This window comes from Montipora foliosa, chromosome 11 (assembly GCF_036669935.1).
Source record: "Montipora foliosa isolate CH-2021 chromosome 11, ASM3666993v2, whole genome shotgun sequence".
NCBI classification, from domain to species: Eukaryota; Metazoa; Cnidaria; class Anthozoa; order Scleractinia; family Acroporidae; genus Montipora; species Montipora foliosa.
In genome coordinates this window covers 14,142,912-14,170,275 of record NC_090879.1, presented here as the reverse complement: position 1 = coordinate 14,170,275, position 27,364 = coordinate 14,142,912, and the positions used below count along the sequence as shown (strand labels likewise).

General features: G+C 39.3%; 2 protein-coding genes and 1 long non-coding RNA gene across 4 annotated transcripts in view; 1 reads left to right on the top strand and 2 right to left on the bottom strand.

Annotated features, from left to right (window-relative positions):
• Window positions 1-1,098: 1,098 nt before the first annotated feature.
• Window positions 1,099-5,277, top strand: LOC137974907 (uncharacterized). The gene is made up of 2 exons (XM_068821916.1): window positions 1,099-4,913; window positions 5,082-5,277. Exon 1 carries the CDS (start codon window positions 1,330-1,332, stop codon window positions 4,564-4,566), a length of 3,237 nt encoding a protein of 1,078 aa, XP_068678017.1. The 5' UTR covers window positions 1,099-1,329; the 3' UTR covers window positions 4,567-4,913; window positions 5,082-5,277.
• Window positions 5,278-13,296: 8,019 nt separating this feature from the next.
• Window positions 13,297-19,051, bottom strand: LOC137976222 (uncharacterized). The gene is made up of 2 exons (XR_011117722.1): window positions 18,798-19,051; window positions 13,297-13,533 (listed from the first exon to the last, which is right to left on the bottom strand). It is a non-coding gene; the product is annotated as an uncharacterized lncRNA (long non-coding RNA).
• Window positions 19,052-21,783: 2,732 nt separating this feature from the next.
• Window positions 21,784-27,364, bottom strand: part of LOC137974826 (nuclear pore complex protein Nup153-like) — a 29,781-nt gene continuing 24,200 nt past the window's right edge. Inside the window, exons 18-22 of one of the 2 annotated variants that reach the window (XM_068821818.1) lie at window positions 27,111-27,182; window positions 25,679-26,415; window positions 25,432-25,534; window positions 24,559-24,753; window positions 21,784-22,944 (exon numbers count right to left, since the gene is read on the bottom strand). In XM_068821818.1, the coding sequence (XP_068677919.1) occupies window positions 22,748-22,944; window positions 24,559-24,753; window positions 25,432-25,534; window positions 25,679-26,415; window positions 27,111-27,182 (1,304 nt within the window). In that variant the 3' untranslated portion in view covers window positions 21,784-22,747. The remainder of the gene's footprint in view (window positions 22,945-24,558; window positions 24,754-25,431; window positions 25,535-25,678; window positions 26,416-27,110; window positions 27,183-27,364) is intronic. The other variant, XM_068821819.1, reaches the window with a different exon arrangement.

The window sequence follows — 27,364 nt, the reverse complement described above, 5'->3', positions numbered from 1 at the left end:
ATAAATACATATAAATTTATAAGCCCGCCGGGAGATTGGAATTGAGTAGAACCAGGTAGAACATAGAGTATGGCAACCCCCACCCCACCCCGAACGCTTATGATATTGAGTTAGCCGATTAGCCTGAGGCTAATTGTGCTGCAAATAGCTCGCGCAATTAGTAACGCTAAGAATACTTTCGTTTTTTATTAAAAATATATATAGCTTGGCTGTTTGCGAAAATCTTTAAAAAAACTACGACACACTTCAGGGTAGTTTTTGTTGTAGACAGGTATTCGGCATTTCATCTGCCATCGTAACCAAAGTTATTAAAATTTCAAGGAATGTATTTAAGATGCAGATCATCTCAATCATAACGATACATAGGCAGTAATGAAACAAGGTTAGCTTTAGACTAGATGAATGTTAATGAGGTATAAATTGGCCAACTTGGTAGAACGAGGTTAAGTTGGGGTAGATGAAGGTCAACGAGGTATAAAGTGGCCAACGTGGTTAGCCTAGGGTAGATAAGGGTTAACGTGGTTAATTTAGAATAGATGAGGGTTTAAGCCGGTCGTAGAACGTAGTTAACTTGGGGTACATAAAGGTCAACGAGGTATAAAGTGGCCCACTCAGATTAGATGACGGTAAACAGGGTTAACTTAGAGTAGATGAGGGTTAACGTGGTTAATTAACAATTATTCCATGGGCGCGTGTTGGATATGAGATGCTAAATGGCCAACAGGGCGCGTAGCGCCGAGTTAGTTATAACCAGTCTCGTATCCAACAAGTGCAAATGCAATAATTGTTTCATTAAATTCCTTAAACTCAAAAAGTTCATAAAGTACGAAATACGAGCGAAAAAAGCGAGCAAATCCGAGCGAAATCGAAAAGACTTGATGAGAACTGCAGCGATGTTGTGTAAGACCTTGTGGTCAGACAGATGCAGGCTCATCACAGAAACATTTCTTAGCTTTTCGCGTACTTCTAAACGTCGGAATTGTTCCAAGCTTTCCACAAAAACGTTTTTGTTTTGCTTCATTCAGAGAGAAAATTTAATAACTTGGAGTAGATAAGGGCTAACGTTGGTAGGACGAGGTTAATTATTATTCAGATGATCTAAAAGGACACTTAGTGTGGTATATATCATTCATAAAGTTGTTATGTATGGGACGTCTTATGTGCCTAACATGAACGCTTTACCGCGCAGCTGGTGGTTGATCGGCTCGGAAATCTCAGAAAACAAGATAGGGGACAGACGACAGTCTGTTGGTATCAACATACCAATATCATTTACGTATCAGGGCAATGGATTTGAGGCTTGTCCGATGACTGAATCTCATATTAAGTATGATCTGGACTAGAAGTCAGTCGCGTCTCAACACTCGTTCCTCCGGTAGAGCCCCAAGTCAAATGTTTGCTGGGAGAAAGCACCGACCAAAATCGGTTGCAAAATCCAAATCAAAGAAATCAAACCTTCTCAATTGGAGAGCTGAGCTTAAAGCTCTGAAACAAAAAATTGATTCAATACTTTGGAATCTGTTTGTAAACCTTTTCCCTCATGGAAAAATTGTTCTGGAACAATTCAGGAGCAGTAATCCAGTTTTTGTGTTAATTGTCATCGTTGTGTGTCTGACCGTATCAGCCGTATATCCATTTTGGGGCCGTACTGGCAGCATACTTTGGTTTTATCGACGTAACACGGCAGAGATACCCAGTATAAATTTTAATGAGGTGTTGTGGCCACCAAGACATCGCTGGATATGGCGCAAGGCGGAAGTTCTTAATATTACAACACAGATAACGAAGCTGTGTGAAGACAACGATGGAAGACAAGTGCACATGTATTTGATCGGTGGACCAGGCTCAGGAAAGTCTGAGCTTGTTAGACAAGTTGGACTTCATTTGAAGGATGTTATGAAAATAGAAAGAACGAGACCAGTTGACATTATTACTATCCAGGCAGACAGTGGTGCATCTCTCATGTCAAGTCTTGCGGATGCAGTGTTTGCTCTTTGCAATAATTCAGGGCAAAAAGCCGACGGGATTAAGCAAATGAAAGAAGAACTGAATTTTAGATTCAATGATTTATTCTCAAATGAAGGAAAAATTTTAAAAACGGAAATGCGGGTGAAAGTCCTTTTCACAAAACTGAAAGAACTTTTCAGAGAGAGAAACAGTCAACCTGTCATGATTTTTGACGGCGTGCAAGATTTGAAATTATTGTTTAACTATCTAAACCTTGAACCTGGAAGCAAACATTTTTCTACTTTTGTGATCATAATTACTCTGCAAAAACGTGTCTCTTTGGAAAGACTGAGTCCTTATGTGAAGGTGAGGGATTTATTTGATGGTATGATGGCCACTGACTCTGTTAAACTTCTTGAGCTTATAACTGGGCTAAACGATGATAGAGAGAAGCATGCCCTTGAAATATCAAATATACTTGGACATCAACCTCTTGCTCTCGCAACTGCAGCTATTTACATCGAGAGCGTCCGTGAGGGTCCACCAAAGAATCCTGATTATTCTTACTCTGATTACATCTTAGAGTTCAAGAGAGATATTTCTATGCTTGGCATTGATGAAGAAATTGAATGGCATGAGAGTGATGCTTCAAAGTATCCAGTTTCCATGTATCAGGCTGTTCTCAAGGCAGTTAACCACTCTGCACAGAATGACCCTGTGATTCGAGATATTGCTTGTATTGGATACGCAGATTCTTCTCCACTAAGTTTAAAATTTGTCCTGAATTTTTTGAACACTAATTCACACCACAAGTTTTCAAAAGCCCAGGTTCGTAACTCCTTAAAGAATGTTCTTTTTAAGGTGACAGGCAAAGAACAAGACCAGTCCTTATCAAGTCATCAAGTTATACGTGAAGCCTTCCGCCATGTCTGCAGGGCAAGTAGCAAGAATCCAAACTGCCTTAATTCAAGATACTGTTATTTGACAGCTATTTCCAGTACAAACAATGAGAGGAGCACACTAAAGGAAGTCTTTACAAGACTTACCTTATCAATTGAACAGGAGCTGAATGCCACCTTTAGACACCTGCACAGCCTCAAAATCAATGCATCTTGGATGCAACGTCAACACAGTTTTGATTCCCAACATTTGGATGTCTTGACATCATTGTACTTCTTTTCCATCAGGGAACACTTGCAAGTTGAAGACTTAATAAGTACACGATTTTTAGATATGCTCCTGAGACTCATCTCATATATTTCAGGATTTTGGCCTGCATTGCTCAGACCCACTTCAAACAAATTTAGACTTGCTGAAATTGTAAATTTGACAAATGATATGGCAGTAGAGGGAATGCATCACAATTTGCAAACATTGCTCCTGATTGTTTGTCTACACAGTGGTGCAACAAAGTTACACAACCAACATCTGATGTCAGCATTAAATAAAACTACTCTTGGAATTTTGCAAATTTTACGCAATATCACAATGAGCAAAGATAGGACGTTTGTCTTAAACATCTTGGGTGATATTTATCGAGCTCTAGGATATCCTTACAAGTCAAGAGAGCTGCATGAGCTTGCACTTCAACTTCATCAAAAAAACAGAAATGTCACTATTAACCCTGCAAATTCTAACAAAAGAAAGAGTCAAACAAACCATAAAGATCCTGGATGCATCCTTGAGGAGGCAAGTACTTTGCACAAACTTGGCGTCATTAACCGCTACTTGTCTAACCTTAGTGCAGCTCAAGCCACCCACGAGACATCACTTGAATTGCTGCAGAAATTATTTGGCTTGCACCACCCCTTTGTTGCAGGCTCACTTCTGAACTTAGCAACTGTTTATAGTCGCCAAAACAAGTACAACAAGGCCTTAGAAATGAATTATCGATCACTGGCCATGATTCAAGAGATATTTGGACCAAGGCATGCCAATGTAGGGAGAGTGTTAATCACCATGGGAACAGTTTATTACAAGTTTGGCAAGTTTAATGATGCTATAAATACTTCTAAACTTGGATTGGAAATACTTGAGGAATTTCATGGAACAAACCACCCACATGTGGCTGAAGCTCTGAATTTTCTTGGATTTATGTATAGAGACAATGGAAATTTGCAAAAAGCTCAGGAAGTTCTTGAACGCTCAGTATCTATTAAAGAAAAAGTGTTTGACAAGTATCATTTCATATTGGGTGAGGCTTTAAATGACCTTGGAGTTCTATATACAAGCCTTGGTGAGGTGGACAAGGCCACTGTAATTCTAGAAAGGGCCTTGAACATTTTTAAACATACCTGGGGGAAAAACCATAGTTCAGTTGCTGTGGCATTGAACAGTCTAGGTGCAGCATATTGTCAATCTAAGCAGCCTCAAAAGGCAATGGATCTTCACCAGGAAGCCTTGAAGATCCTTTTGACTGCGGGGAAAGAGGACATCAGAGAACATTCTGTGGCAGAAACTAGACATCTCCTTGGCAAGACATACCGAGCAATGAAAAACAGGAAAGATGCAAGAGTAATGTTTCATTTATCATTCAAGGGATTCAGTCACTTATATGGGAGGGAACACTGGAGAGTTCAAAGTGTGCTGCAAGATCTTAATTCCTTAGATGGCATTTGAACAGTTTTCATTGAAATTGTGCTATTTATCACAATTTTTATTAAAAGGATTAGCATGGCCCTTTTCTTGGCGACTATTGCTTTTTTTTGTAAAGAAGTCATCATCTCTGTTACTTTAATTCAAGAAACGTTTATGGTAAAGCAGAATTTCTTTAAAATATTATGCATGTACCAAGGCCACAGTAAAGAGAAGATCACACTTAATGTAATTTGTGACAGTTGTAATTGCTATTTTGGCTGAATTTATCAAAGGCCTTATGAGGAGTGCAACATGCGCAGATGGCTGTATAGGACATGGATTTAGTTTGCAGCTTCTGTGAATGGGCCAGTGAATCCAGCTTTAAACTGGTAGGTTGTCACATTTGATTCTTAACTTTTGAGGAAAACAGGGTTAACCCTTTTGTGCTCTTGAACTCTGCTAAAAGTAGCGATTTCTCATTTGCATTTTTTTTATGTATCCTACAAATTATTACAATATATGATACCGACAATTTGGAATATTTAAAATTCTTCTAGAAATCAGTCAGGATAGACTTACCGATGGGGACAGTTCTCACAGTTTTTCTCAAGTAAAGATGTCTCTTCTTCTGAGGGTTGAGATGTACTGTTCTTATCTTCTCTTGAAAGTTTTGACCACATGTATGGACCCATGTATCTTACAGAGTGTTTCCCGTATCGTACAGACAGAAATCATGGTATATTAAAATCATTTCCATTATGAAGTTGGTATGTTGTTCCTTTTTTTTTTCAAATATATTCTGTATAAAGATTGGTGTCAGGTTATGTTTAGCTTTGTATATTAGTATTGCGGAATCTTGTAACCTTAGGTTATACAGAGTAGTTAGCCCAGCTTTCTTGAGCAGTTCATTATGTGCTGCAGTTTTTTCCTTTAAAGCAATGCGAAGAGCATGCTCTTGGATCCTTTTAAGCTTCCCTCTATCTGAGTTTGTACAAAAGTTCAAGACCAGGTGCTAGTAAGTAGCCTTTGACTTGAGATAGCAGCATTACATTATATTTGTCTCTATTGCCTTGCTGGCTTGCCTTGCCTCTCCTTCTTGTACCACTAGGATGCATTATCTCCATGTGTCGAGTTTTTCTTGAACAGCGTCGAATAGAGTTGTCAGACACATTCTAGCATAGGGTATATAAATTAGAGCATTTGGTTCTAGAATAGGGTATCATTTTTCTCGAAACTGACCAGTTGCTTGAAGATTTTAGCAAGACTAAGGAACCAGAAATTCCCGCTAAAAAAATACAAAAAAGTCGAGTCGTCAAAGTTTAAATTTACGCAACTCAGCCTCAACAGTGTCGATAAATGGCTATTATGAAACACTTCTGGATATTATTAACTGTCAAGTATCAGTATTTAGACGGAAATCGGTGGGAGATTACTCTAGTATAGGATTTCGAAATTCAGCTGAACTAGCTCTGGTGTAGGCTAAGGGTTCCAGGGTCCCAGCGGCACATCCCCACCCAGAAATTCCTAAAGTACCCCCCGCCCTCCGGGTACAAATTCCACATGAGTGGGCCTAAGGAGGAGCCTTGAGTGCATCCCCTATCCACACTTCTCCATTCACTCACAACAGAATCCAGTCTGACTCTATTCACTCTGGCCTGAAAATATAATCTCAGTATGTCCATTGCTAATGTTATCGAAACCATATACTTGCAGTTTCCTTAGCATTAAGTATTTGCTGCAAAGAATAGAAGGCTTTTGACATGTCAGTCGAGAGTATCCCTACACTCAACTTTTGATCCAATGACAATCTCCAATCTTGTACTAATCTAATAATCTTATTTCACAGTTTCACAGAAATGGGTCTTGTGGTAGGCACTTGAATATGGTGACAGCACAAGATCGTAATGCTGAACAATTTGTTTAGTTATCAGTTGCTCAAACACTTTACCAACCACAGGCACCCCAAGCTCACAACGTGATTTTTGCAATGCATAACTCTTACAGTATATATGGTAAGAGAGTTTAAAATAGGTTAAAATTAAGTTAAGTTGAAAACTAAATGTATTTTTCTTGCAATAAACTTTTCCTACCTCAAATGTTTTGTTCACTTCTATTTTGTGTCGATTCATAAGCCATTGCCGATATAGGGAAATCAGTACTCATTTATACCCTCGCTTAAGAGGGTCTCGAGTGATCAGTACACTTGGTTATACCCTCGCCTAATAAACGAGTACTGATTTCACAATATCGACAATGGCTTATGAATCGACACAAAACACAAGTGAACAAAATATTTGAGGTAGGGAAAGTTTATTGCAAGAAAAAGACATACAGTTATTCAACTTACCTTAATTTTTAAACTCTCTTATCACATATAATAGTTATGCATTGCAAAATCGGGTTGTGAGCTTTGGGGTGCCTGTGTACCAACCGAATCCAATACTGTCACTGGTCTGTACCTTTTTACATCCAATTTATCGCCCTTTTTAAGTACAGGTATTCACTCTCCTCTTTTCCAAGCTGTAGGCCAACTTCTCACGCTAATACAGGTCGCTAAAAATCTTTGTCATGGAAGGCGCTATACAACAAGAGGCTAGCTTCGAGATTTTTGGTGAAAATCTACTTGGACCTTTCGCATGGTCAATATGGTGCCAGTAAACTCTAAGTGTAGTGCAATTTCTTTTGTGGGGGTACGCCGCGGCCATCTTTTCCACATGGTGACTTTTGGGTTTGTGTCTAACTTTCGTTCATGTGGTTGTCTACTTCTTTACCCCTTCGCCCCAACAGGGGTTTCCTTTGACGAGTAAAGTTTCACTTTTAGGAGAGAATGTCAAAGGATTTAGCAATAGACAAAAATGCCAACGAGCAAAGCCGAGCCAATAAGTAAACAATAGAGTCATGGTAGACAGTAAAAGCGAACTTATAATCTTTGGAAAATAACCATAATAACCTTTATGCAATAAAAAACTAACTTACTTACTGAAATAAATGTACTAATTAAATAATTACGTAACGCGTACATAGATATTTAGTAATCCTAGAAGTCGCGAGACCATAGGGAAGATATCTGTCTACAAACATTGCTTTTGTTATTCAAATGTGCCAACCACAGGAACAAAAGACCCTTTCGACAGCCGATGAGGCTCTGGCCCGGGTTGCTCGAAGCATGGTTAAAGCACCTCTTAACCAACGGTTAGCGCAAACCAGGCTTCGATCAACCCGCCCCTGGTTGACACCTCAATCGGACAATAGGTGACGTCGGCGATATCGTCCCTACACAGGATACTAAAACAGTCAGCACCGAAATGAAAAAGGGGGCAAAAATAAATAATAATAATAGTAATAATAATAATAATAATAATAATAATAATAATAATAATAATAATAATAATAATAATAATAGATACCTAAATTAAATTATTTACAACATGTAAATATATTTAGTATAATTTTCAGCGGTGAATATAAGAATTCGGTCTTACATTATTCACCGCGCTACCCGGTGATTACAGTAAAACCCGCGTATAAGAACCTAAAATTTAAGAACCTCTTTGGCTAAAATTGTCATTTGAAACGCCCTTTTCATGAGAACCTATTTAGCCTAAAATTTTCAATAGGTTCTTCTTTTACACAACTGAAGGCACAGATGAAAATGCAGAAAGAGATTTTAGTCCAGGTTTCACTCAGTAAGATTCAAAGAATGAGCTAAAATGCATGCTAGTACTTTGGAAAAATAAATTTACTGTATGGTTATCATCTAAACTGTATTCTAGATAATTATTTAATACAACACTCACGGCTATACCTATTCCATATCACATACATGCATGCCCTGTAGTAGTTATCTTTGCTGACCGCTAGTATCCCTATCAAATTAAGAACCTATTTAAGAACCTAAGTAGCCTAAAATACCACTTTGCCTATGACATCTCGCTCCTCTCTGACACTGTGGAACAAGCTTGCACCCTACTTCTCGCTGTTGAGAAAGAATGCAAGAACATAGGTCTCGGGCTGAATGCCAAGAAGGCAAAGGTCATGTCAATCAACATCAAAGCTAACGAGGTCGATTTCAAAACAATGGATGGTACTCAGCTTGACGTTGTAGGCGACTTTAAATACCTTGGGTCCCGGGGAGCATCCACGGAGCATGACATCAAAATCAGGAGAGCCCCCCTGGAGAGCCCAAGAATGGAAAGTTCTGCACGACATGAAAAGATTTGGAAGACGAGGCGCGTAGCGCCGAGTTGGTTATAACCAGTCTCATATCCAACAAGCGCGAATGGCATAATTGTTGTATTAAATTCCTTAAACTCCAAAAGTTTGGAAGTACGAGATACGAGTAATTCTAAATGTCGGACTTTCCACAAAAATACTTTTTTGGGGGGTTTATTCTCAGAGAAATCTCGCTTTCTGGCTTAGCAACGCTTAGCGCAATCAATTGCCACTAAGGTATATGAGCTGATAACCGAAATTGAGTGAACCAATCAGAGCACGAGAAATGCTTTAACCGAGGTTGAAAATTTAATAATCACCAATATTCACTTCGCCTTCGGCGACTAATTCTTAAAAATGGGTCAAGTGTGGGTTATAAATGACAACAGAGAAGTGATAGTCACACTTACCTGGACAATTTAAGGAATTAATTGTCTCTTAGGGCCTAATTACAAGGCAAGTTTCAGCCGGGGCTGACAGTTTGCTGCTTAAACCCGGACTGAAATTTTATTCCGATTACTTACTCAATTTCGGCCCTGGCGCAAAACGCAAATTTAAGCCTGGTTTTCACTTGCAACGCAAGTATAGATCGTTTTCACTGTCACGCAATAAAAAAATAAATCGAAAACCATCCAGTGGAAAAAGTCAAGACTTCGTGATGTTGTAGAAGATAAATGAAGAAGACACTTCTCCAAGTCTTAGACCCGTGCGTTTCCCCAAACTTCAGATATTCGTCGAAATGTTTCGCAGAAATTTACAGAGCCCAGTATGAAAACGCCATGTTGGTGCACATCTGTGGTGCACCAATATGGCGGCCGGAAAATAAGGTCAACATCTGTTACTTACTTTGGCTATCTAGGCGAGTGATCATCTGTACTGAACAGACAGCTATTTACTTAAGCACTTTTCCTAATGCTTTAAATTCTAAAAAGGCTCAAAACCATCAGATAAATATATATTTCTCAATAAACTTGATCGTCGCCTCGTGTCACGCACCGCTATAACTCAGAAATTCAAAATGCTCTGGTTTCCAAACGAAGCACGCTATTGAGCTTTAAAATTGCAAATGGATACAAATTTACCGCCTCTTATGCCTGATGAGGATAAAAACTTTCGTGGCTCTTTAGTTTTGGATTTTAGAAAATGATGACGTCACGTGAAAACGATCTATAAGCACAAGACTGAGCATATGCAAACTCAGTAGCTTGTTGTTCATTAAAGCTTTTTATCAGAACAATAGAAGCTAATTAACGACAAGCAAATGCGATTGCGTGTGTTCCTTTTGCTCATGCCTGTGTCGCAAGTAAAAACTACAATAGTCTTTGCAGCCGCTAAGGCCGAAGTCACGCAACGCTTCTCGTAGGGACGAGGAACATTGCGTGACTTCAGCGCGAGCGGCTGCGCAAAGAGGACTAGTGAAAACCAGGCTCAATCGATGCGCACGCTTTCGGCGTTCCTTTTTTAGCCCGGGCTGAATGACCTGGCTGTCAGCCCGGTATGAGGGCTGAAGCTTTGTTCATGTAATCGCTGTCTTTTTAAATGAGGCATTTGTTCTGAAAGCAGGGCTGAAACTCGCCATGTGATCAATTGAAACATTCAAGTGACTTCAACGGGATTCGAACACATATGACCATGCATACATACGTACATACTTTATTGAAATGTCTAAAAAAAGGCAACCAGAGGTTGATCTGGACATTGCAAAATACATTAAAAAACAAAATTTGACAAAATATATTGGAATTTAAAATTAAAGTTAGAAATACACAATTATACAAAAAGACTATGTACAAAATTCATATTAAAATTATTCTAAAATATATAAAAGTATCTACATCTACGTCTTTATTTAAATTAGTGCAGCTCCCTTTCTCAAAGCTTAGCAATTTAAGTTTTGTTTCCTTTCTTCAAACTCGCCTTAAAGGAATTTGTATGCACCTGATCCCTAATGTGTTTTTCTACACTATTCCAAACTTCAGGCCCCCTAAAAAAACAAGGTGTTTCTTCCCGATTCAGTATTTATCCGTCTCAGCCTTGATAAAGTTCTTTTTCTTTCAGACTTAAAAAACTGGAAATTAGAGAATAACCTTTGACCTCCATTGCTCATTATCTTAAACATTTCAACAGCTACTTTTTTCTAATACACTGGGCCAATTCGCAGTCTGAAGGATCGAATGATCAGTAGGCTTAAATGATAACTTATGAATTTGCCCAGCTGCCTCAATATGCAAAGCCCCAACTTCTTCGAAAAGGGCAGTGGAACAGGTATATCAGATTAACGAAGAAGAATACACACTACCTCTGCGATGCCGGTGCAATTCTCTTCTAACTGAGCTACGAAGCCACTCAATCACTAATTAATTAGCTTAAGTAACTCCAGCCTACTGACCAACTAACTAATGTGGTTTAAACTGGCATCCTCTAGCCCCTGGGTGGTGCCTATTGTGCCTATTTTTTGTTTTAGAGCATTCTCCACGTTTACGTGACCTTGCAAAAGATCCTCCAGTTGAACTTTAAATTTCGACTTTTGGAGGTTTCTGTTGGTAGAATTGGGGGTATTTGTTTTCAACTTTTGGGGTCTTAGGGATGAGGTTTTTGTTTTCAAGTCACTTTGTTTTGTTCTGAAGACAGTTTCTGTACTTTCAAGACATTGCTACCGCAAGCCAATATTTGCAATGAAGGGAACGTTTTGGTCAATTATCTCAAGGAATAATTCATGCCCGTGCGCTCAGAGGATAGTAACATTGTCAGAAACAAATACAGAATCCCGAGTAACATTGTTTGGATCCTCCCATGTCGTGATAACTGGCAGCCCAGATTCGGTTAACAGACTGATTTGTAAGGTTTCTATGGGAACCAGAAAATGCCGAAGAAATTGGTTAATAGAATAAAGGTGATACCGAGTAATTGCATCGTGTCTATGAGACAGGTAACAAATGCAAGGAATCGTTGATGTATACTTGTAATATTTCGATATAATTCTATAAAACTATCAGCAGGAAATGAAATTGGTTTTGCGGCGTTTCAAGTCCTTATGTTGATTTGAGGTGCTTTAGCCATTATACTAATGGAGGAGCTACGAGTAAACAAGGAGTTAATCACGAATGGCTCAAGGGTCGTTTAACCTCTCCCTCTTTGGATCACCCAAAGTTGAAGTAGCACCCCAAACAAAGTTTTTCTTTTTTTCATAAATTAAAAATTAAATTAAATTTAAAATTTTTGTAAATAAATTTGTAAATATTTTAGAGTATTACTTTTGTATTTGGAATGTTCTTTTAGTGTCCACAATTAGCTTATATTTAGCTAAATACTTTGACACTTAAATTAAGTTGTTGTTGTTGTTGTTGTTGTTGAAGGACGGTGCCTACTAATTCAAACGTATTTTTGCACGGTTTACTGAATATGCGGGAGAAGCAGATCTTAACAAGTGTTATTGAAATCCAAAAAGAAAATTTGAGGTAACTACGCATTTTCCGAAGATAATTAATCAACAATATTTATAAAACGCTTTACAATACACAGCAATGTATGGCGTTCCTTTCCCAATTGAAGCTTAATTATCACTGGAAAAATGCATGGTTACCTCCTATTTTCTCTTTGGATATTAACAGCACTTGCTAAGTTCTGCTTTCTCCGCATAGTTTTGAACCGCGCAAAAATATCCCTATATTAATAAGCACCGACCACAGGAAATGGCACAGTTGGTTAGTGCGCGGCCTTGGTGCAAGAGGTCCCGAGTTCGATCCCCGGATCTCACATCCTTGTTTCGACTTTATTCCTTTCAGTGTAGCATAAGTAGCTTTAAATACCCTTAAAACAGAGCACTGATGGAAAGAGGGGGATAAAATGAGCGCACCGTCGGCTTCCTGGGAGAATACTCTCTAGAGAGTAAAGGAACTTCCGACGTTAAATAAGGTGTACCTTTACCTTTACCTTGCGAGTATCTCGAGATGCGCAGAACGTATGCGCAACAACAATAGTAGGCACCGTCCTTAATACTTGTTTTATGAATGTGCATGCATTCTGTACTCGTGTGCTTACCACATGAAGAAAAGCAAGAAAAAAAATTCCAAACTATCGTCTTTTTAATTATACTAATGGCGGAGCTACGAGTAGTCAAGGGGTTTATCAAAGAATGGCTCAGAGGTCGATTAATTTCTCCCTCTTTGGATCGAAAGTAGCACGGGGGACCCCAAAAAGAGTTTTTCCTCTTTTTTTTCTTAATACTTGTTTTATGAATGTGCATGCGTTTTGTACTATCGTGTGTAAATTGTCTAGCTAAGTGCGAGGATCACGTCTCTCGTTCATTCATTCATTCATTCATTCATTCATTGTTCATTCATTTATTCTTTCATTCAACAACAACAACAACATCAACAACTTTTATTGACGCGTATTACTTCCTTTTTTTCAAGCGTTGAATCCTCACCCCTCTCCGAAATCTTCCCCTTCCCTACCCAGCCCCTATTTCTACCGAGTCCAGGAAAGAATCACTGCAAAACTTGTTCAAGGAGTAGAAGTGAGATTCAGGAAATGTTTCCAGATCATGAATTTCAAAAGTCAGAGCCAAGGACATATTTTATTATAATGCATGGTAAACTGGGTTAATTGCTACAATCATCTTTTCAGACAAATCTTGTAATTTTTGCATTTTCTGTGATAATCATCATGTTTATGTTTCCTTGTGTCATCAAGGGACTATTGAATTTTTTTTGTCTTCAAGCTTGAACGGTTAATTTTCATTCCTGTTTCGCTCTTGGGTTCAAATGATCTTGCAAATGCTTGGTCGTTTCCAAACTGTGAATGAAAAAGAGTTCTTGAATTTCTTGATTTATAGTAAACAATGTATTACAACAAGGATAAAAGTGCGAGCACATGTAAAATTCACATTCTTTTGTGCGCATAGACCCTAAATAAGATTCAAATGGATAGTCTACACGCATCAATATGGCGTGACCAGCCGCCATATTGAGATTCACTTAAGCAAAAGGAAATATCCAGGCCCCGTTTCTGAGTGCTTTAGTAAATCCAAGATGGCCGCCATGATGTCATTTCTAGAGGGCTTAAAGCAAGCGACGTTTTTGAGAGGAGGAGAGCGACCGGAAATGAGATGTTTTCCTTTTTAGCTTGTCTTCACACAACCACATTTATATCCCTAAGTATCTTTTCGCCATTAAAAATTATAAGTTCAAAATAATTTCACCTCCAGTTGCCGTCCGCGTCTTAAAAACGTTGCATGCTCAAGCTCCCTCCTTGCGGGCGAGCGAATTTGCCTGCTGGCGTGATCGGCTTTGACTACGATCCTTTGTTCTTTGTTCTCAATTTAACGAAACTCTATTGAAAAGCCCTTTGAAGCAAACTCCAGAAGAAGTCGCACTTTTCTCCCGTTTGCGTCAGCGAGGGGCTTAAGATCTACGACGACGACGTCGACGAAAACGCCAAAAAACAATGATATAATTGGTTAAAAGAGCATAAATAATCGTGCTACATGTGCAGCACGGGTTTTAGCTCATATTTTTCTGGTTCTCTGGGTGACGACGACGTGAAATCACTAAATTTTAGGTTTTGACGACAACGTGAGCATGCAACAGAGAATCTTTCATTCTCTATTTTCACTCTGAAACCGCTCGTACCAATTTATTTTTAGGATACTTCGCCCACATTGTACGACGTGAACAAGATGGAACAATCGCGAAAGACTTTTACTAGAGCAAAGTTCTATTTTGAGGTGACGTTTTCGTCGACGTCGCCGTCGTAGATCTTAAGGTCCCTAGCTAGTGAATTACGACGACGACAATGGTGATGATGATGGCGGGAATTAAACGTGTTCCTCCTTAAAGTTACTTATGTCCGGAATGCCTTTTGTGAACAGAGTTTTCACCTGGAAGGACTCTTTATGAACTATTTCTCAATAACAATCGATATTAAGTTTGATATAAATTAGTATTATAAAGGAAAAGCTACTCTACTTTCGCCTCTCATGTCGCTTGAAACACCATCTTGTTTTTGTGTGTGTGTGTGTGCAGGCTTAACGTCACGTGACCAAGCCAAGACCGTAACAATAACATGCCACTTTTAAGTTTGCCGGCTTTCATAACCAGTCCTCTCCACTAAATCTGTTGTGAGGCAACAATACTTAAGAAAATTATGCTTGGAAACTTCAAATATGCTGCCCTAAGATGATTTATAGAGACTATTTACCACGGCGTTGACACCACAAGACATACAATTGCACAAGCTTTGACAACAAGGAAGTCGAGGTCTGAGAACAATTAAATCGGAAGTAAGAAACGTGAAGTTTTTCCAAAACCAAACTCCTTAAGACTCTACAGCTGTCATTTAACTGTCACCTAATGCTGTCAAAAGCCCTTGCAGTTGGACTCTATCCACGACATGTATATCTGAAAGACAGGAGTATTGTTGCTTATGTCAAGAAATTAAAGTTAATAGAGTAGACTTTATCTCTCAACTGTGATTTCCATTATTCATTGTTTTGTTTTGCCGGATATAGGAAGACTATTATTTCTGTGTTTTTATTCAGTTTATCCGCTTGTAAAATTGAGAATTGGTTGACTGGTCCCTTTGTCCCGTATTAGAGCAGCGTATAAGAAAGGACTGAGATTTCATGTTTTATATAGCACTATTCTGAAGTACTAAAACACGATTGCCTGTTACAGTAAATAGGTTTATATTAAGACAAATAGCTTTTTGCACTTTTTCATCATTTTTTTTTCCATTTCTGGCAATCTTACCTCCTTTCACAGAGAATACATTTTTCGTTTCGTTCAGCATACCACGGTCTGTGTCGCAGAGACAGACTGTTTGCATGTCATGAACAAATGGAAATGTTCTATTTGCACCATTCGTTATCAACGAAAAGCATATAAATCACTGTATATTTGATACCCTGGTCCCAGAGGTTCGACTCGCCTTCTTTGAACCTGATTCAAATCACATCATCCCTGATCTCCGGCTTATCAAATGAACGCCGTCGATTAGAAAGTTTAAGATCTAATCATTTATCTTTCTTTATAACCCTGAAAAAGTCAGGATGTTACACTTCCTCTTGCTTTGGTTCTCTTAGCTAACCATTACCAGAAACCCATAAGGGTTGAAACGTGTAACGCGCGTTCACAGCTTTCGAATATTCAGTGCTAAGTACCATATTTGGAAACCGCTCGCTCCAGTTAATCATTGGTGGTATTGCGTCACGGTGTTCTTGCGAACTGATTGGTTGAATGTTTCTCTCTTGTTGTTCCAAATATGGTACTTAGCAAATTGAATATTCAGAAGCTTGTTTCCCAGCACACAAGGGGCCGTTACACGTTTCAACTCTTATGGGTTTCTGCCATTACCCATTACAACGAAGAGTTGCTTTAGTCCAAAGTCCAAAACTTTTGAAATTATTCCTTAACGGCTGAGCTATCAGGAAAAAAATCGGGTTAATGATTTATGATATCAATTACAATTGGTGTTAAATTTGTGTGATTAATTTAGAAGGTTTCAAAGATTTAACACATATGATTATGTAAAAGCTGTGTTTTTTTTCCAGCTGTTCTAGTTGCAGGATTTCCGAAATAAAGACGATTAAATTCTTTCTTTTTGCCCTCCAGGATAAAATTCAATAATTTTAATAATTTATTCTGACAGTAAGCGAAAGCCTTTTTCTTCAGATTTTTGCCACACTTACGAGTCAAGAAAAAGCTATGAAAATTCGATCAGTTTGACTTAAAAGCTTTTATTGTTGTGTTTTTGAAGACAGTGAATGACAGGGTTACGTATTGCGCAGTGCTGTTTCAACGTGCAAATCTCAGTTTCATGCGATTTTTGCGTCTTGCTTGAAGTTAGAAAGCTTTACAGAAAGCCAAGAAGAAATGAGTTTCGAAGGCCACAATGCTGCTGAAACCAGGTTTTCACAAAAGAGCCAAACTTGCTAATTAAGAAATTTCTTTTTTTCTGGATAAGATCATGCTCGAAAAACATGAAAATATTCATGTGAAAGGAAGATTCGTCTTTTGTTGTGAATAATAATCGGAAATCTCATAGTTCGTGCTTCTTGATTTCAACTGATCATGACAGAATACCTTAGAAAAGATGGAAGTAAATCAAATTTATTTGTGAAGTTTACGGAGACGGACAAAGAGCTCTTAATTTATTATTAGCAGTTAAGTTCACCTGCCCCAAGCGTCAGTAACCGTCCTTAATCGTTGTGGAAGACAAGAAAACAAACTAAAACCTTATGGAGACGACTATCCAGACACTTTTTTACAATGACTGCAAAAATTCTCGCGCACTCATTGGCTAATTTTTATTGTCAATAAGCGGACAGACACATAATTTTTTAATTTTTGCGATAATGACGCGATATTGCTCGCGTCAGATTGAAGTTTCTCGCATTTTTGTCTCGCTTTGTTCTCGTGTTTTGACTTAATTTTGACCCCTCTGCCTTTTTGTTATTGTAAAAAACAAATTGATATCAGTTTTTCGGCTATCGCCTCATGGATCCACAGCTACTTTGACAATGTTATGACGCAATTCATGATCAATAACAGGACAGACGCATGAAAAACTGACATTGGAACGGACTCGATCCAGTCCTCTCTCCTCTTTCTTAATATATGGACAGTTATAATGGCCCATTTTTAAAGTGAAAAAATCACGATGCTATCAATCCTATTCGTGTGTAGTCGAACTTACATTGCATTGTCAACGACCCAAATGAATTACATTGATTAAAACAAAGATTTATTGCCATCAAATTGGTCAGATAAGTTGACAATAATGTTTGTAAACGTAATTTTTGGTCTGCATCATGAGCCACAAATTGATGATTTTTGTGACAAACGGAAAACAATTCAATGTCAAAATGTTTGTTTAAATCCTCTGGTCATTTAATGGCTCATATTACTTACTTATTCCCTGGGATATCGGCCGAAGAGCTGAGCTCGCAATGGTAGTTTTCTCACCTTAAGATAACACTTCTTCCTCTGAAACACTAAAGAATTAATCCTTCGACAACTTGTTTGATTGAGGCCACACTATGTTGTGTTTGACACAATGTCTTAAGGTCCAGTCTCGTTTCTTCCTTTTATTAAGAATTAGTTTTTAAATTAATCGAATAAGCTCAAAAATGTGCGCATTTTGATTGGTTCTCGCCAATGATTTCATTAGAGGAAAGACACATAGCTGACGTCATCATATAAAACTTTCAATTCTTTATTATTTAAAACAAATTGATTCCATGTTGCCGTGCGTCTGTTCGTTAAAGATCACAGATCACGTCAAAATGTTAGAACACTGAAACGCTCCGGCGGCTATGGCCTCGTGTGCCACTATTTTGTTCTTACCACATTTTGACGTAATCCGTAATCTATTACTGAACAGAAGCGCAGCAACATGGAATCTATTTGTTAAATATCCGATGTATTCAGTTTCAGTTATACAGTTGTATATATGTATACGCCTTTATATTTTTTACTTATATTTTCACAATTTGTCGCGAACAGTTCTCAATCAACGCTATGACTAAATTAAATTATACAATGGCAATTCTTTAAATTGCTTTTCTTGTCAAAAAAAAGAAATGGTCTTCATTATATCTCCAAATGAAGGTTGTTTTTCTTGGTCTTCAAGTACGAATACCTAAGTTAATCTGAACTTTTAAAAAAATAATTTAAAAAGCAATGAAGTTGTCGGTGGATCAAATTAAACAAGAACAGAACTAAAGTGTAAAGAGGGAAACAATTAATAAAAATCAGAGTCAACGAAACTAATTCAGTTTTTCTGTCCTATCAAAATACTTCAAGTTCACAGCAAAACCAACCTTAAAAGAACAATTTGCCAAAATTTAATAACCAAGAAATATTGAAAAAAAGTACCCTTTTTTTAAAGAGGAAGCAAAGTAACGAACTGAACCTTTTTTGAGATTTTAGAAACTCTTAGATGAAGTATTGATCATCTCCTTCTGTCTTCAGCTTTGCAATTTCCTTTCCATATACGTTTAATCCGTTTCCTCGTTTTAACCAAAACGACACAACAAATGTTCTATATTAATGAAATACCTTTTTTGGAAACACATCAGCTTCCCTTCGTCTTCCAGACCAATAAAACCATGGTCGATAATAGTGTGAGACCTCACCTAATGGAGGCCTAAGTTCTCTTGAATACGTACTTCTGGCGCCGATCAAACTTGGTGCTAAAACTGCTGAAGCGATGACAATAAAAACGAGCTTTCTAAGAACCACATTCATGTTTACTTCCCTCGCATTCTCAGTCGATCTTTGAATCCCGATGGTGAGACTTAAATTGCGTTTGTTAAATAAATTGTCTCCCGTGTTTTAAGACTTTTAGGTTGTTAACTACATCCGCAATTGTCTTGGATTTTGGCCAATCATAAGCTCGCTTGCTTGCTTGCCTACGTCGAGATAAGTTCCCCACCTGTGTCACGTTATCGTCAAAACTTCAAATACGGTGATTTTAATTTTACGTCGTTGTTATGCAGAGAGAGTACCGCAAAAACATGTGCTTAAGGACGGTGCCTACTAATTCAAAGGTATTTTTGCGCGGTTTCCTGAATATGCGGGAAAAGCAGATCCTTACTTTACTTTAATAGATAAAATATGAGCGGGAAACCTTTATGGGCCCATAAAGGTCGGACGCGAATATTTTATCATACATGTAAAATGAAACAATAGAATGACTGTGTTTGTCATGTTAATCACGTGGGCGTGGAGCTGTCCCATAGGAGTTTGGAAATACTCAGCACTGAATTAGGCAATTCATTTTCAGAGAGCTTTTGTAGTAGAAACATGGCTGGTCGGGTTTGCTCTCCAAAGGGTAAGAAAAGAAGAGACCAGTTTTGTGTCGGAAGCCACTCCGAGAGAAACACAATACAACACTAAATGGGGCAGAAAGATCTTGGAGGAATGGCAGTAGCGACGGCAAAGTAAATGTGCAGTGTCAGAACTTGTTGGAGAGGCCGGTCTCAAATGCGAAGATGTTCAAAACCTGACCGTTTCACTAGAGCACATGTCGCCAAATAGGCTATACTTTTGGTTGAGCAAGTTCGTTTGTGAAGTGGCCAATCAAAATGGAGAGCGTTATCCACCCAATTTGCTTTATTTGTTAATTTGTGCGGTTAACTGTCATTTGTGTGAGACTGGAGGAGGGGATGCATTAAACGTTCTCAACAAGGCTCACAAGAGGCAAGTAAATTGTTACTTTTTTGGAACCTCGTGTCCGTCGGTTTTGCCCCTCATCTAGTCGCCACGCTTTTTCTTTTGTCTCTTAAAGTGCCTATTATGCTCATAGCAAGAATCTTCAAAGTGAGTTTCGCAGAGTGACGCGTACTTCGAGGTAGGATCTTTGAAGTCTGGTCGGTGTCTTCGAACAAACTTCACCCATTTGGCCCTGAGAGTTTGATCCGATGGAAACTGATGCATACGCGTTCCTTTTTTATACCTGCGCTAGTTGCACCGTTGCACAAAGATGGACCTCGAGACGATGTCAATAATTATCGACCCATTGCAGTTCTACCAGTGCTTTCCAAGATTCTTGAAAGACACGTAACAAAGTCACTCACAAACGATTTAAATGAAAACAATCTCATCTTTACGTATCAATCTGCATTCCGAGAAAACCACTCTACAGAAACAGCCCTTATACAGTTAACAGATAATCTGCTTTTTAACATGGATAATGAAAAGGTAACTGGGATGATCTCAATCGACTTCAAAAAGGCTTTTGAGCTCGTGAATCACGAAATAGTGAAAGTCAGAAGGGGAGTGGGTCTATTCCCGCTTTGACGTCACATACTGATTTACATTGCATTAACTCTTTGTAAAAATGCATGCAAAGTAGATTGTGACGTCAAAGCAGGAATAGACCCACTCCCCTTCTGACTCGGTCGTGAACAAAAGATGCTTGGATTTTCGCAACTTTCGAAGCCTATAAAATGCCAAGATTTGTGAGAAAAAGGAAAAAATGGCCGCAATGCGTTTCGAACAGGTGCAAAGATTTATTTTAGCGAGAAAAATATTTTGGGATTAGGTGCACTTTAAGTGCGTGCCGCACGTGCGGCACGATTTATTTTTCCTCTTAACCAATGAGAGGTTGCCGTAACCGTTGTCGTTTTTAACTTTTAATTCCCTTTTACTGATTGTACTCACTAGGAAAAATAAAGTCCATGAACAAAAGGTGTGTCATTGTTTGATTCAAACAATTATCAACTTGAAAATATTAATTAAATTTATCGATGGGGACTCGGGGATACTCGGAAGAAATCCGAGTGCTTCACCTACGACCTCTTGCTGGTTCGGATGCTCCAACGAGACTCGACGTAGAGCATCCGAACTTGTAATCGGAAGTTCGCAATTTCGTCTCCTGCAAAAGAGCACTAGGGTTCTTTTCCAATTGTGCTCGAGTCACCCATCGATAAGTAATTCTCTTCATTTGCGTCATTCACCAGGCCAGTAACACATAACAATATAAATTTGTAATGGCTGTTTCCTTTCCCGAATACTTAATATGCATTAATGCGTATACAACTTATTAAAGCAAACCTTGCCAGCTTAACAAGATTTTGTTTTTGCTATGGAAATTTGCATTGCTTATCGTAGTGATCTGATTGGATGAATTTCAGCTTTGGCGGGATTTTCATTTATGAAAATTGTTCCACGGCACGCGGTGCCTGTAGGGTAAAGGTCGGCCTTTAATGTTTGGGATGCAAGTTGACACAAAACCGTCTTACTAAAAGAGTTACGCGTTTGCCGCCGTTTCTTATATTTTCTTTCGCTTTTGGTTACAGAGATCTGGTACACATTAAAAAAGAAAAAACCTGTCGCTGATAGAAACGATGACTAGAGGAGCGTGGCGTGATAACCAAAAAACGGCTGCGAAGGAGACCCCACAGCAAAACTTAAGTAAGATCGTTTGGCACTATATATACACAAAACGTAGGGAGTATCCATTCCATTCACAACCATCAAGTAAAGCCCAAAGTGAAAGTTGAAGTTGGGAAGTGTCCAGTTGAATTAAATTGCACAGTAGAAAGATGAAATATACATTTTATTGCATAATATTTAAATGTTTACAAATTCAAAAGATATCGAATAAAATCAATTGTGTTTTTATAGCAAAGTGGAAAACCACCCCAAAGACCAGAGACGACGAGCAAAAAATAAATGACTACGCACGAAATTAAATAAAGGATGAAATAATTACACTTTGCGATTTCCCCGGAGTACAATTTTTACCACTACAGATATTTCTATTCCCTGTGGAAACCATTCACTATTATTGTCCTTATACAAGCTCTTCTGTGCAAGAATAAGCCACGCAAAACGGGCTAAAAATTAAAACACTCAGGACGAAAATTTAATAATCGAACGAAACGCGCGCGCGTTCGCCACGTAGTTCAGTCCAGATACTGTACCATATGAAGTCTGCAGTTAAAAAATTTTGCTGGTAACTTCTACTTCACGCGGTCTCGTTTTGAGGAGCTATTCCTTGTGGATGAATCAATTTAACCTAGCATTAAAAACCAGGCACGCAACAACATATACAAAGCACACCTACGCTCTCACAGAAAATTTGGCACACTAGTTCACAATCCACACAAAACATTGTCGAAATAATAATCGTAAGAAATTCGGTGCATGTCTTTGGTATGTTATCTTTGTCCTTGACGTTAAATTGGTCGCAGTGATGAGGCGATAAGCGCTATCTTTTTATTTATTTCTCCTCTGTGAATGAGGCGTCCAAGCGGCGCATCACCGTTTGTACGCGCGTTCCGTTTTTCAAACGTCCATCAAATACGCGTCGCCGTTTATAGTGTTCGATTGTTTTGTCCGAAGGTTAATGTCATCGGGACAGATCGGAGTAGCGTCGTACGTTCACTAACCCGTCGGGTATGATCGGGTAAGAGACGAGAAAGTCTCGTAACGTTTCGTTCGTACTCGTTTTGTGTACAACAGTCCATTCACATTGTAACTTTGTGGTTAGGGCATTGTCGCTAACGTTTAGCAGTGCGTCTAACAGCTTTCTTGAACCTCCTCTGGGCCATTCCTGGGTTACTAAGATCACTGCCCACTCCAGTGGTAAACATGACATTTCGCTGCGATTGGGCAGCACCGCCGGCGAAGTTGAACATTGCCGGAGCAGCCGCACTGTTATCAACTGGTGTAAAGTTAAATCCACCGGGTGTAGAAGCTAAAGCAAAGATATTTAAACGGAAGAATTAAGTTGTTTTTTAAACAGTTTACCAAAAAAAAAAAAAAAAAAGGGAGCTGGGATGTGAAATCATATGTGTACTCAGTTGACCGCTCCCCTCAAAGGCTTTTCAGGGTCAACGAAACGAATTGTTGAAAAAAGAAAACAAATTTTAAGACTGAATCCCGACTGGCAAGAAACAGGAAGTTGAACCGGCACTTTCCAGAATAACATCAAGTAAGTGACAAGAGCCCGCCAACAACGTCGGTGTTTCTTTCCTTCAGAGAAAAGGACAGAATTTTTAATTCGATTAATGATATAAGATGCTTTTACAATCCGTGTTTCAGTTGAAGAAAACTTATCGAGCATACGCGGTATGATGTTACATTAAAGCGGTTCCCTTAGCCGCTCGGAGCGGCCGTTTTCAATTGAATGTCGTAAAACAAATACCAAAGTAACCACAGCAGGTGCAAACAGCCCAATGAATCAATCCAAATTCGTAGCAACTCCGTGTAACTTGCTCAAAGCGCGGCAAAAATCGCCCGTGCGAGTCGCGATTGGTTTTAGTTTCCTCTTCATTGGTTAATAAACTGGCGCCAGATTTTTAGACCAATGGTCACTGAGCGTAGCAAATGCAATCGTGTAATTACTTTCGAGAGTCATTTGAAAACTGCTCTAACACCAGAAAATTGTCTTTATCAAACCAGTTGATAAAGGCAAATTAACCGCCGTTACAAAGATTTATGAACTGACGTTACGAGCGTTAACCCGAATTTGGAATAGCTGGTGCTATTCACTCTAACAAAGAGATGACGCTGACGCTCGAACGTCAACTCGCAAATCTTTCTTCTGGTAGTTGGACGAACTATGTCACGTTACTTTAGGGTGTTTAGGTAAAACCTTCAGTTAATCACGAGCTTTAAATTCTAAAATGGTAATGTGGAATTCCTTTACTAATAAAATTACTGTTCCACCACAAACAAGATGATTCTGATTCTGATTCCGATCGACTATTTTCAAGTTCAAAATTACCCAAGTGCAATCCGTCTCAATCGTGTTCATTTGTGTCCATCCACGCTTCTCTTTCCTTTTGCTGTATTTCTTTTATGTCGTTTAAAGGTTTTAAGTGGTTATTACAAATGTTTCCACTACTTTTTGGGCATTTTGGGTGTCATGAAATTACATCATTTTGCGTGACATAACCTCTTTGATTTACCATTATCAATTCGTTTGATGAAACCAAATTGTCGTGTTTCCCTCCTTACCGACGCTGCCACAAAGTTTCTTTAGAACCTAACGCCATCATCTTTCATTTAGTATTCTTTTTACCACAGCGTTTTTTTGCGTTTTTTGTCTCTTAGGGTGCGTTCCATTGACGGTAGGAATACGTGGGATAGAAGTTAGAAATCCTTCGTTTTTACGGAGAGTCACATTAAAATTGTCAAACACCTGCTAACATGCTATTTTAAAACATATCTTTGTTATCCTTGTTGCTTCAAAACGCCATGCATACCATTTCAAAAATCATCACTCCACGTATTCTTATTCCGGAATAGAGTCGATCGAACGCACCCTTAAATATATCAACACAGAAAAAAGAATACAAAGACTCACCACTCGCTGCCGGAGCATTAGGTGCACCAAAACCAGGGGCTCCTCCAGCGCTTGGTGCGAAAGCAAATGTGTTTGGTCCAGTATTCGTCTGCGCACCACCAAAATTGAAGCCACCCGTGCCTGGTGCATTTGGGGCTCCAAAGTTAAATCCAGCGGCTGGTGCCACTGATCCAAAAGCAGGTGGCGCTGCATTTGCTGAAAGTAAAAAAAGGCTTCAGTTAAGGGCAACAGCAGAATCTCGACCAATCAACAGATCGATAAGTCAGTCAATAAAGTTAATCACACAGTAGACCGGTCGGTTGGGCATCTAGCCAGCCAGCCAGACAGACCATAACACAATCTGGCTGCCAGCCACCTAGCCAGCCTTTTAAGCAGTAAGGATTTCACAGTTGGTCAGTAGTGCGCGGCCTTCTGTGAGAGAGGTCCCGAGTTCGATCCCTAGTGACCTCACATCCTTGCTTCGACTTCTTTCCATTCTGTGCAGTGACACGTAGCTTTAACTACCCTTAAAACAGAGCACTGATGGAAAGAGGGGAGAAGATGAGGGTACTGTCGGCTTCCTGGGAGAAGACCCACTAGAGGGAAAAGAAACTTCTGACGTTAAATAAGGTGTACTGGAGCAAGGGTTGCACAGTCAGTTAGTGCGCGGCCTTGGTGCGTAAGGTCCTGAGTTTGATCCCCGGATCTGACATTCTTGTTTCGACTTCTTTCCTTCCAGTGTAGCCTAAGTAGCTCTAAATACCCTTAAAACGGAGCACTGATGGAAAGAGGGGGGTAAAATGAGCGCTCCGTCGGCTTCCTGGAAGAGTACTCCCTAGAGAGTAAAGGAACTTCCGACGTTTGGTTCGGTATCCATCATCCATCCACTCTTACCTGATGATCCAAAAAGATTGGTTGAACTGTTGCCACCATCAGCTTCCATTGTTTCCTCAGAACCACCTGGTGCAGAACTGGAGGATGGCCCAAACATGAATGACTGTCAATCAAAAAAATCGATATCATGAACACCTTTTCACACCACGAAATGAAATTATTGATGAAAACTATTTCTTAAAAATTAAGTCTAAATTCCAGACTAAGTTTTTCACCACAATAAAAAAAAAGACTCTTGCACGCTTACTGTGGCCGAGGTTTGCTGATTTGATGATGTTGATTGCGACACACCAAATGTAGGAAAACCTGTATCAGGTTTAGCTGCCGATAAGCCAAATGAAAATGTTGCTGGCTGTTCGGTTGTTGCTTCATTAGGTTTTGATGCTGCAAATGAAAACCCTTGCGCTGCAGATCCAACATTGAATCCAAATGGCTTCACAGTGTTTGAGGAGGAAGTCGCAGGCTCGGCTGGCACTCCAAACGTCAGTTTCCCAGTCTGAGTGGCAGCGGAAGTTGCTGGAGTAGTATTGGAAGGACCAAAGTTAAACACTGCAAGAGAGTCAACTTGGACTGTTGGCTTGGCAACTGTGCCGCTAGCTGAAAATTGAAAAGTTCCAACAGTACCAGTCGACACTGCAACTGCAGTAGCCGTATTTGAACCAAAAGCAAAAGTTGGTGCTGGGGTTGTCACTGGCGCTCCAGCATTTGCCACGAAATTGAAGGGTGTGGTTGCTGTTGTTTTCGCAGTAGAGGCTGCATTTGTTGCAAGGCTAAATGGCGATGGAGCTGGAGTAACTCTGCTTGTAGGTTGCGATAATGAACCACTTGCAGAGCTTGTTACGGCACCAAACTGGAACGCTGGGTTCGATGAAGCACCTTCACTCGGGCCTTGACCAAATGCTCCAGCAGTAGCTGGTGATGCTGTTGTTGCAGCTCCAAATTGAAACGGCAATGGGGCTGTCGAGGGCGCTGCAAAGGAAACCCCTGAACAGAAAGAAAATAAGGCAAACGTCATATCCTGGGTGGTACTGAAAGTTCTAAATAATGTGATTGCACCCCCCCCCCCCCCACCCAAATAAAATTCCCTCAACTTCCACCCCCCATAAAAACCGACATTAAAAACACAATGCTTTACTTGGAGATATGAAAACAAGAAAGCAACGATTAACTGTAACTGCATTTCGTTTTTGCTATTTAATCTCTGAACATGAATAAATTAAATTCAAATTTCTGCTGGCAACGTCAAGTATTAAACAACATTCAAACTTCAACAATTGAACCATTCAAATTATCCGTAAACGAATTTAAACACCACGTGTTAAGGAACTTCTCTGTTCATGCGAGTTGTTGCTGATTCAAACCCCCCCTCCCCCCCGTGAGGAGATTCAGATTCTCTCACATCGTGCTGTCTTTTCCATAGTTTTGATTGGTTGCTGTAGCCATTCCCTAGCCCAGCCACTTCTACATTACCGACATGAAGCCCCAAATCAATCAGCAAAGCAGGTGCGAAGAATGAGGGCTCATCACTGTGAGGACTTTGTAGCCAAGCAGGCAATGTGCTATCCACAGTGGTTTATGGACTAGGTTAATACCCTTGGATACCGAAGGCATGGGGCTTCCACTTCAGCAAGGCAATTAATACACTTGGTTCCACAATCATTCTCAACTGAAATACAAACCTGTTTCTTTCTTGGCGGTAGAGGCAGAAGTTGAAGCGAATAAATTCACATTTGGGGGAAGATTATCATTCTCTGCAAAATGCAAATAAACATTTGTTGCAATCTAACAGAAGATATACATGAATCTGACAATTTCACATGGCTTCTCAAGGGTTCACAATATCTTCGTCCACTCAAGGGTCCCTTTTAACCATTTACCAACCTAAAATGGCCCGTTACAGATTTTACTCTTATGCCAGAACGTTGTACTCATC

What these genes read in the sequence shown, in the direction of transcription:
- LOC137974907 (XM_068821916.1), top strand. Translation starts at nt 1,330, where the DNA reads ATGATCTGGACTAGAAGTCAGTCGCGTCTCAACACTCGTTCCTCCGGT.